Genomic DNA, 11,222 nt, shown 5'->3' with positions numbered 1-11,222 from the left:
TGATCTTTAGAGCAACCCATAGATTTAAGTGATGCATACAACAGCCAGTTTTCTCTGCCAGGTCATTTTGGACCCGTAACACCACATGTGTAACTTTTTTTTTTTTGAGACCTTTAGAATTTACTAAAATTGTGAAAATTTATTTTGCTGCATTTAAATAGGTGTGTCTGAGGATTAGGTGAAGCCTCATTCCAGGACAAAAAAGGAAAGTGTACTTTTTACACATTTAAACTTGAAAACGGGTCAATTTTGACCCTAACACAACAGAAGGGTGGAGGGGGTTTCAGCTGTCAACCTTCACACTATTAAATTTTATTGGGAAAGCCACAATGCAATGGAAAGCGTGAGCATATCTCAGTGACTGTAAATAAAAATTATGAGAGCATGAAAAAGAGCTAAATAATTTAATACAGTATTTTAAAAGTGGGATCCGATGCTATACACAAATCATGACACTGTCAATATAGAATTAATTTGTTAATAGTAATTAACATTTTACACCATCATATTTTCCAGATCGGACAAGTTCTTTTGAAATAAACTTGCCCAGAAATATTTTATAGTTGTCCCGGACAATTGGACAAATGTTAATCCCCCTGGGAAGGGACTTTTTCATTTTGTGGGGGCTTATGTAACGCAGTTAGTGAGCATATAGGAAGATCGGACTATGATTAAAATAAATTTAATATAAATTACCTGAAGGATGGACCATCAGTCCACCAACATACTCCAGAGAATAACATAATCACCTCAGTAAGTGATTCTGTATTAAATTATTTATTCTTAATTTTCAGTGGGCAGAGAATCATCTAGTCCACATTCTCCAGTGTCGGTTTCAGTAGCAGAACTGAGGCTGGTGCTGCTGGGGAGGACGAGGTCTGGGAAGAGTGCAGCAAGAAACACCATCCTGAGCAGAGAGAAGAGGAACCAGGCTGGTACATCTACAGCTACATCTACATCCACCCAGCAGAGTGAGAGCACACAGGGGGAGGTGGCCGGGAGGAAGGTGACTGTGGTGGACACTCCTGACTGGTTCTCTCCTGGACTCTCTCTGGAGAAGCTGAGACATGACGTGGGACTCTCTGTACATCTGTCTTCTCCAGGACCTCACACCTTCCTCCTGGTCATACCTGTAAAGCAGTCTACAGGGGAGGAGAGAGAGATACTTGAGAAAATGGAGGAGATTTTTGGAGAGAGATGTTGGAGAAACACCATGATCATATTCAGTATTACTGATGAACTTCAAAAGAAAAACATTAAGGAGTTTATCCAATCAGGAGACAAGGAGGTCCAGAGACTAGTGGAGAAATGTGGAGACAGGTTTCACTGTCTCAACATTAAGGAGAGTGGAGATGGTTCTCAGGTCTCAGAGCTGCTGGAGAAGATAGAGAAGATGGTGGAAGAAAGCAAAGAGAAATTCTACAGCAGTGAGATCTACCTGGAGACAGAATCTCAGATTAAATTAATAGAATCGAAGATCCTAAATGAAAGCAAAGAGAAAAGGATGAAAGTGGAGATGGAAGTGAAGGAGAAAATAGATAACGAGGTGCAGGACTTTCTGAGAAAGACAGAGGGAGTGATCCAGAATCATGAAAGAGACATCAGACAACTGATTGACCGAACAACTAAACTGGAGAGAAAGATGAAAGAAGAGAGAGATGAAGAGAAACAGAGAGAACTTAAGAGGGTGCTGAAACGAGAAATAGAGAGAAGGATAGAAATGGAAGAAAAGGTAAAGAAACTAAAAGAAAAGAGAGAGAGGGAGAGGCAAGAGATGGAGAAGAGGCACCAACAGGAGATGGAGGAGATCAAGGAGATGTATGACGGAGAGGTCAGGATGGAGACAGAGAGAAACTTCATGAAGATCATCCTGCCTGAACTCCAGAGAAATATTTTGGACTCAAAAACAAAGATGCGGGAAGAGTTCAGCAGACAGATGGAGGAGAAGAACAGAGAGCTGGGGACTCTTAAACAGAAACTTTTAGATCTCACAGGGACTCTCAGTCTGCTTGAAGAGGTTCATGAAAAAACTGTGGGAAGCAGCTCTGGGTCAGAGAGAGCAGCTGTAACAGGAGAGGTGTCGAGGGGAATTTTTCAGGTATTTACTGACTATTTTTTTACTGGGTAACAGATATTATGAAGCACCACATACTTACTCAGTCCAAAATTAAATGTGCAATCTAGGGATGGTGGACAGAGCTGGACTGGGATAAAAATTAGTCATGAACATTTTGGCCCATCACTACCATTCAGATTCAGTCCAGTTGGCCATCCAGTCCAGTTTACATCATGGATGCACAGTACATCTCATAAAATTAAAATATCCTGGAAAAACCTTTTTTTTTTTTTTTTTTTAAACATGAATCTCCTCTGTCTGTCTCCATCATTGACCTGACACAGGTAATGTCCTAAATCTGACCATGTACAGTGATTCTAGATTTATTACACATTAACTGAAATACCTTGTACAATACAAGGCTTTTTTGTTTTTCATTTTGAACTTTATAGCTCATGAAAAAAAATGCAGCATTTCTAAATATTAGGATATTTCCTAAGATCAATCACAAAAAGGATTCAAAATGCAGAAATATCCAACTTCTAAAAATTAGTACATTCAGCGCACTGAAAACATTTTGTATTATAAATCCCTTTGTTACTGTAAATCCTCTGCTATTCTAATGTTTATAGATTTTTAATATGTTATAAGCTGTAATAATGTTCAAAAGCATTTCATTATATGTGTAATGATAGAATATATATAGAGAGTTTCACTAATTTAATTAAATTACAGAATAAAAGATAAATCTCATCATCGATTACAGTTTACACCTGCTTTTCTCCATGACTATCCACCTGCTCTTCTACACCCGTCTGATGTTACACAATGAAGTGGAGGTGACTGCATTAGCCTTTATAGAAAACATAAAAATCTATGAAGAAGAGAGAGGGACATCTGCCTGCAAACCTTTAAGCTTTTTCTCACATAGGTTTTATGAATTACCTATTTTTATATAGGCGGAGCAAGGTACAGTACTTCATTGCTACTGTATGGTGCTATGTGATTGATCTTATGCTGTCAGCAGACAAATCAATGGGTCCCTGGTCTCTCAGTGATAGGCAAAAACATAAATCAATTAATGTAATAATAATAATAATAATAATAATAATGATGATGCGTGCTAATAAGAGATATTAATATAATGTTAATGAAAGTAGCTAATAAGCTAAGTGCTGATGGGTTGATGGTTTTACAGATTTGTTTGATTGTCTGTTTTGTGTATGTTAAATAAACAGTATATTGTGGTGTGATGGACTGAGCAATTGTGTTTTTGCATTACTAATCAACACTGCCATGTTGTAGCCATTGTAAGCATGTTTTTAGGTAAAACATATTGAATTACATATATTCACATTAACCAATTACTGGTCACATGTGTACTAAATATATTCACAGTAATCAAGTACCAAATACAATCATATAAACTAAATTAAGGTTGTCTATTAAAACTTTAATCCCTCATATGGGAAGAACTGCAAGACATCAGAGAGCCCAGAGAAGCAGGTTGCTTTCTTGTATAACATCATATTGAGCATAGCGCCTGCATGAATAGGTGTAATGGTCGGATTGACCTTGATAAGAAACATACAGACTTTAAAAATAAAGGCATTAAAGTGCCCCTATTATGCCATTTTAACACTAGAAGCGCCGTGCCAGTGTCACCTACTTTTAACGCGGTTCACCGGTCATTTGACCGCCTATTGTGTTGAATTGGAAGCTGTTGCTGACACACATATGAAAGTATAATAGTGCCAAAATTGCTCAAAGCAAAATAGCAGGTTCAATTACTTGAACTGAAAAACTGTGTTGCAATAAAAATGTTTGATTTTTTCTGCATTGCAATTTGATCTGAATTGAAAAGAAATCTTTAGACCATTTACAATGTTTGAAATTTTTGCCACTGCAATTCATTGTGGTTGTATATTCCAAGTGAAAATGTAATCTAAGCATTTAAAATTCAATCAAAAATATTCAAGTTACTAAATTGCAGTTCAAAAAAATTTTCAAGCGTTAAAAATACAATCTTCATTATTTTTCAATCTTACAAATTCAGGTCGACAAAATTCAGGTAACAAATTTCAGGTTGCAAAAATTCAGGTTATAAGATTCAGGTAACAAAATTCAGGTAATAAAATTCAGGTTGCAAAAATTCAGGTAATAAAATTTAGGTAAAAAAATTCAAGTCGCTAAAATTCAGGTCTTCACATCCGGGATATCACAGGAAGAGCAGTGGAGAGCCAATTGCTGCTGTCCGTGCCGCAGTGTACTTTAAAGTGTGCTTCCTGCTCCCTGTGCAGTCTACTTCTCAGAAACTACACTCAACAAAAATATAAATGCAACACCTTTGTTTCTGCTCCGATTTTTCATGAGATGGACTTAAAGATCTAAAATTCATTCCAGATACGCAATATTACCATTTCTCTTAAACATTGTTCACAAATCAGTCTAAATGTGTGATAGTGAGCATGTCTGCTTTGCTGAGATAATCCATCCCACCTCACAGGTGTGCCACATCAAGATGCTGATCTGACATCATAAGTAGTGCACAGGTGTACCTTATACTGCCCACAATAAAAGGCCACCCTGGAATGTGCAGTTTTTTGCTTTATTGGGGGTCTGGGGACTCAGAACTGGTCAGTATCTGGTGTGACCACCATTTGCCTCATGCAGTGCAACACATCTTCTTCGCATAGAGTTTATCAGATTGTCAATTATGGCCTGTGGAATGTTGGTCCACTCCTCTTCAATGGCTGTGCGAAGTTGTTGGATATTAGTGGAAACTGGTACACGCTGTCGTATACGCCGGTCAAACACATCCCAAACATGCTCAACTGGTGACATGTCCGGTGAGTATGCTGGCCATGCAAGAACTGGGACATTTTCAGCTTCCAAGAACTGTGTACAGATCCTTGCAACATGAGGCCGTGCATTATCTTGAACATGAGGTGATGTTCATGGATGTATGGCACAACAATGGGCCTCAGGATCTCATCACGGTATCTCTTCTTCTTTGTCTTTTGGTTGTTCCCTTTCAGGGGTCGCCACAGCGAATCCTTTGCCTCCATCTAACCCTATCCTCTGCATCCTCTTCTCTCACACCAACTAACTTCATGTGCTCTCTCACTGCATCCATAAATCTCCTCTTTGGTCTTCCTCTAGACCTCCTGCCTGGCAGTTCCAACCTCAGCATCCTTCTACCGAATCTCACAATCTCTCCTCTGGACATGTCCAAACCACCTCAATTTGGCCTCTCTGACTTTATCTCCAAAACATCTAACATGGGTTGTCCCTCTGATAAACTCATTCTTGATCCTATTCATCCTTGTCACTCCCAAAGAGAACCTCAACATCTTCAGCTCTGCTACCCCCAACTCTGCCTCCTGTCTTTTCTCCTGTCTCTAAGCCGTAGATCATTGCTGGTCTCACCACTGTCCTGTACACCTTTCCTTTCATTCTCGCTAATACTCTTTTATCGCACAACACACCTGACACTTTTCTCCACCCATTCCAACCTGCCTGTACCCGCCTCTTTACCTCCTTTGAACACTCTCCGTTGCTCTGGACCTTTGACCCTAAGTACTTAAAATCCTGCACCTTCTTTACCTCTGCTCCCTGTAGCCTCACCGATCCTCCTGGGTTCCTCTGATTTACACATATGTATTCCGTCTTGCTGCGGCTAACCTTCATTCCTCTGCTTTCCAGAGCATACCTCCATTTCTCCAAATTTTCCTCCACCTGTTCCCTGCTCTCGCTACAGAGCACAATGTCATCTGCAAACATCATAGTCCATGGGGACTCCTGTCTTACCTCATCTGTCATCCTGTCCATCACCAGAGCAAACAAAAAGGGGCTTAGAGCCGATCCTTGATGCAGACCCACCTCCACCTTGAACTCTTCTATCACACCTACAGCACATCTTACCACTGTCTTACAGCTCTCATACATGTCCTGCACCACTCTAACAGCCTCTCTGCCACTCCAGACTTTCTCATACAATACCACAGCTCCTCTCTTGGCACCCTGTCATACATTTTCTCTAAATCTAAAAAGACATAATGCAACTCCCTGTTACCTTCTCTGTACTTCTTTGCCAGCATCCTCAAAGCAAATACTGCATTTGATGTACTCTTTTTAGGCATAAAACCATATTGCTGCTCACAAATGCTCACCTCTGCCCTTAACCTAGCTTCCACTACTCTTTCCCACAGCTTCATTGTCTGGCTCATTAGCTTTATACCTCTATAATTGCCACAGCTTTGCACATCTCCCTTGCTCTTAAAAATTGGCACCAATACACTTCTCCTCCATTCCTCTGGAATCCTCTTATTCTCCAAGATTTTGTTAAACAAACTTGTCAGAAACTCTACTGCCACCTCTCCTAAGCACTTCCATACCTCCACAGGTATGTCATCAGAACCAACAGCCTTTCCACTCTTCATCCTCTTCAACGCCCTTCTCACCTCACTTCTACTAATATTTGCTACTTCCTGTTCCACAACAGTCACCTCTTCTACTCTTTGTTCTCTTTCGTTTTCCTCATTCATCAACTCCTTAAAGTACTCCTTCTATCTTTCCATCACCCTCCTGGCATCTGTCAGTACATTTCCATCTCTATCTTTAATTACTCTAACCTGCTGCACATCCTTCCCATCTCTATCTCTCTGCCTTGCCAACCTGTACAGATCCACCTCTCCCTCCTTACTGTCTAGGCTAGCATACAAGTCCTCATATGCTCTTTGTTTGGCCTTTGCCACCTCTACCTTCACCTTACTCTGCATCTTCCTGTACTCCTGTCTACTCTCTTCAGTCCTCTCAGTGTCCCACTTTTTCTTAGCTAGCCTCTTAGCTCCCTGTATGCACTCCTGGACTTCCTCATTCCACCACGAAGTCTCCTTGTCCACTTTCCTCTTACCTGATGATACACCAAGTACCTTCCTACCTGTCTCCCTGATCAAATTGGCTGTAGTTGTCCAGTCAACTGAAAGCCCCTCCTGACCACCCATAGCCTGTCTCAACTCCTCACTAAAGATTTCACAACATTCTTCCTTTCTCAGCTTCCACCACTTTGTCCTCTGCTCTGCCTTTGTCCTCTTCGCCTTCCTCACCACCAGAGTTATTTTACACACCACCATTCACGGTATCTCTGTGCATTCAAAATGCCATCAATAAAATGTACCTGTGTTCTTCGTCCATAACAGATGCCTGCCCATACCATAACCCCACCACCACCATGGGCCACTTGATCCACAACATTGACATCAGCAAAGCGCTCACCCACACGATGCCACACACGCTGTCTGCCATCTGCCCTGAACAATGTAAACCGAGATTCATCCGTGAAGAGGACACCTCTCCAACTCACCAGACGCCATCGAATATGAGCATTTGCCCACTCAATTCTGTTACGGCGACGAGCTGGAGTCAGGTCAAGACCCCGATGAGGACGACGAGCATGCAGTTGAGCTTCCCTGAGACGGTTTCTGACAGTTTGTGCAGAAATTGTTTGGTTATGCAAACCAATTGTTTCAACAGCTGTCTGAGTGGCTGGTCTCAGACGATCTTGGAGGTGAACCTGCTGGATGTGGAGGTCCTGGGCTGGTGTGGTTACACAAGGTCTGCGGTTGTGAGGCCGGTTGGATGTACTGCCATATTCTCTAAAACGCCTTTGGAGATGGCTTATGGTGGAGAAATGAACATTCAATGCACGAGCAACAGATCTGGTTGACATTCCTGCTGTCAGCATGCCAATTGCACGTTCCCTCAATGCTTGTGGCATCTGTGGCATTTTGCTGTGAGACAAAACTGCACATTCCAGGGTGGCCTTTTATTGTGGGCAGTATAAGGTACACCTGTGCACTACTCATGATGTCAGATCAGCATCTTGATGTGGCACACCTGTGAGGTGGGATGGATTATCTCAGCAAAGCAGAAGTGCTCACGATCACATATTTAGACTGATTTGTGAACAATGTTTAAGAGAAATGGTAATATTGTGTATCTGGAATGAATTTTAGATTTTTAAGTCCATCTCATGAAAAATCGGAGCAGAAACAAAGGTGTTGCGTTTATATTTTTGTTGAGTGTGTATATATATATATATATATATATATATATATATATATATATATACATTATTTTTATTTTTTTTACTACATGGTCATGTAGGCCTAAAATGTTGCAACAGTTGCCAAATATACAGTTTGCCTCACTGGTGAAACCCTGTAAACATATCAGTTCTCCGAGAAACCTGAGTTGGTTTATCAGGGTCCTTGAAGAACATTTTCCATCTTGGTCTAAATCTACAGTATTTTGGGTGCTAAAACACAATTTCCCTACCATCTGAGGTTCCTCAAGGACCCATTATTGCTGCTGCTGCACCTACTGTACTACTACTACTACAAAAATATAACACAGAAACAAATATAGTTCAGAGTAAATAAATTAATGAATTGTTAATTTTTTATTGCTCTTCTATTACTTTAAAATTTAATATAATTTTTAAATTTAAAATATACAAAACATCTTTTGTCAGAATAATAATAAATACTGGATGGAGCTTGATGTTACACACACATACACACTAATGTACTCACTGCTCTCTGACAGAGTCTCTGTCTGAAAACTGGAATCTTTAACAATGAACCTCTCTAATGACTATTTCGTGGAAATGTGAAGTTGCATTGTTGTTTATCAGATTCATCATCCGCACTGCTACAGACTTATTAACTTTTTTTCTTTATTGAGGCTGTTGCTAGAGAACAGTCACTACAATTGGGCACAAAATGAAATAAAAAAGTTTTAGGACTCTGTATGAATTCTGATGTGGACGTTATTATTGGGAGGAAAATTAGACCATGTAAAAAAAAAACACCTTGTTCATATCTTAATACTGTGTATGGTGTATAAGTGTGTATGGTTTTCTCACTAAGATCTTGTTTGTTATGTAGCTGTGGAACTCCTGGGACAGGTGGTGTGGTATGGGGCATGTTCTGATCAGCATTAGACAATTTTCAAAGACAATAAGTAGCAATAAGACTCTTACAATATACAACAACAAAGAGATGGACTGGTACCTGGTTGGGGAAAGGAACAGGCTACATCAAAAATTTTGCATAATTTTGTAAAGGTAGAAATACACACCCAAGTAGCACTAGTACATACAGTATCTGTACACAGTGAAAAGAAAGAACTAAGTCCCAGAGCATGGATAGAGCCCCTCCATCTTTTACCAGGTGTTAGCTCAAGATCTGACATCACTGTTTATGCCAAATCGGCTCCTCTTATGTAGGTTATTGACTTTAATCTGCAGGCCAATAAAAGAATAATAAGGACTCGGTAAAGGTACTAAAAATGCTAGCTGAAAGTGGTCATGAAAAAAGCAAAATAAAAAAAAATAATAATAAAAAAATAAATAAAAAGATACTTTTACTGTAAACAAAGAGACAAATATTTAGGACATCTGTTAGAGTTGCGAGTAATTGTCAAAGCCATTTAAAAAGCACCTCAACCCCAAACTGTACAGCAAATGCTATCATTTTTAGGAATAGCAGGGTTTAGCCAACCCTGGATATGTGACTTTGCCCTACATGTTCAACCATTAATAGATTAAGAGATCTAATATAAACTGCTGATCAGACCAGACCTAGTTCGCCACTCACACCGGAAACACTAGCAGCATTCGAACTTATCAAAATGTCATTATGCAATGGCACCTGCATTAGCTTGTCCTGATTATACTAAACCTTTCCAGTTATACGTACCAGAAAGACGAGGATTTGTCTCTGCTGTGCTAACCCATAAACAGGACAGAAGGGACAAACATCCAAAAGCCTATTACAGTACCGCTCTCGATAATATGGAAAATGCCCCCATGTTACTGAGGCCTACTGTAGCAGAATTCTCACATGAAAAAGCATCGACCATTACAATGGTACACCCAGTTACTTTATACACAACATGCATTAGTAATAAGTCAGAAGTTTGTAATCACAAACGCACGTCATTTGGGATCTGATGTTTTTTTTAAAATCTGCTTTCGAATTAACTAATGAATGTTGCAAAACTGTCAATACAGCCGACATAATGGTTCTCTCCTCATGACTGTTTAGAAGAGTCAGATAAATTCCTTAAAGCCCAACTCAGTTTAAAAAACCAACCACTGGAAAACACAGATCAAGGATTTTTTGTAGATTAAATATAATAGCAATAAGGATAGGCAAAGCCCGAACCAGGTAATAATATTTGGCGCAGTTGTGAAAGACTTATCTTTAACACATAGTATTGATTACTGCGCCAGAGGGAGATTCTGCATGTTATTCGCTCAGAATGATGCTAACATATCTTGCTAACTTAGTAGACTACTTTCTATCAATGTGTGAAGTTTGCGCTCAATACAATATGAAAAAAACATCCAAGTACACATATAATTACCTTTTTGGCCAAGGAAATAATCCCACGTTTTGGAATGCCATGTTTTGGGTTCCACCAATTAGATTGTACTGATAGGAATTATACTGCTTGCCATGTCAGTAATAATCTGCTGCGTCATACCCATAGTGAGAGGACTTATTGATAAAGCCATAGAGATACTATTTGGGCGATATAAAATGTCGGCAGGATGATACAAGAAGCAGAATTAGAATGAAATATACCTCCCATAGAACCTGAATATAATGTACGCAACATAGAAACAACTACATTGTACATGCAGAAGAAAAAATACTTAATAAATAAATAGATAATAATAAATGTGTTAACTCTATGTAAATTCATGAATATGTTACAAGATAAATGAAATGATAAATTAATGTAAATGTAATAGCAAGTACACATATAATTACTAACAACCTACAGTATACCTAACACTTTACAAGTTTAATGGAAATAACAGAATTAACCACATTGAATAGATAAAATCTAATCCGAGCCTCTGTAATGGTATGTTAGTATGTGTTCAGCTTAGTGTGTGCAGGACCCGAGTCATTAACATGGCAGCGGGAGGCAAGGAACATCATCTCTCTGTCGACATACTGGTGCCTGGACTATTTCACAAAGAAGGCCTAAGAGAGAGGGGAAGAGGTACTACTGTATGTACACATGTGAGCATGAAAAGCTGTGCTGTTCAGAATCGAGCCCAGCCCCAAGTAAAGGACAATGCTTCACA

At 39.5% G+C, this 11,222-nt stretch overlaps 1 protein-coding gene across 1 annotated transcript; it reads left to right on the top strand.

Annotated features, from left to right (window-relative positions):
- Positions 1-925: 925 nt before the first annotated feature.
- LOC128511914 (GTPase IMAP family member 7-like) lies at positions 926-2,232 on the top strand (the record flags this gene model as incomplete). The annotated part of the gene is made up of 1 exon (XM_053484965.1): positions 926-2,232. A coding segment is annotated over one exon (1,203 nt), but the record flags the coding sequence as incomplete, so codon positions are not given.
- Between the last annotated feature and the right edge of the window lie 8,990 nt (positions 2,233-11,222).

Source organism: Clarias gariepinus, chromosome 24 (genome assembly GCF_024256425.1).
Source record: "Clarias gariepinus isolate MV-2021 ecotype Netherlands chromosome 24, CGAR_prim_01v2, whole genome shotgun sequence".
NCBI lineage: Eukaryota > Metazoa > Chordata > Actinopteri > Siluriformes > Clariidae > Clarias > Clarias gariepinus.
Note: the sequence above shows the minus strand (reverse complement) of the source record. Positions and strands in the feature narration are given on the sequence as shown.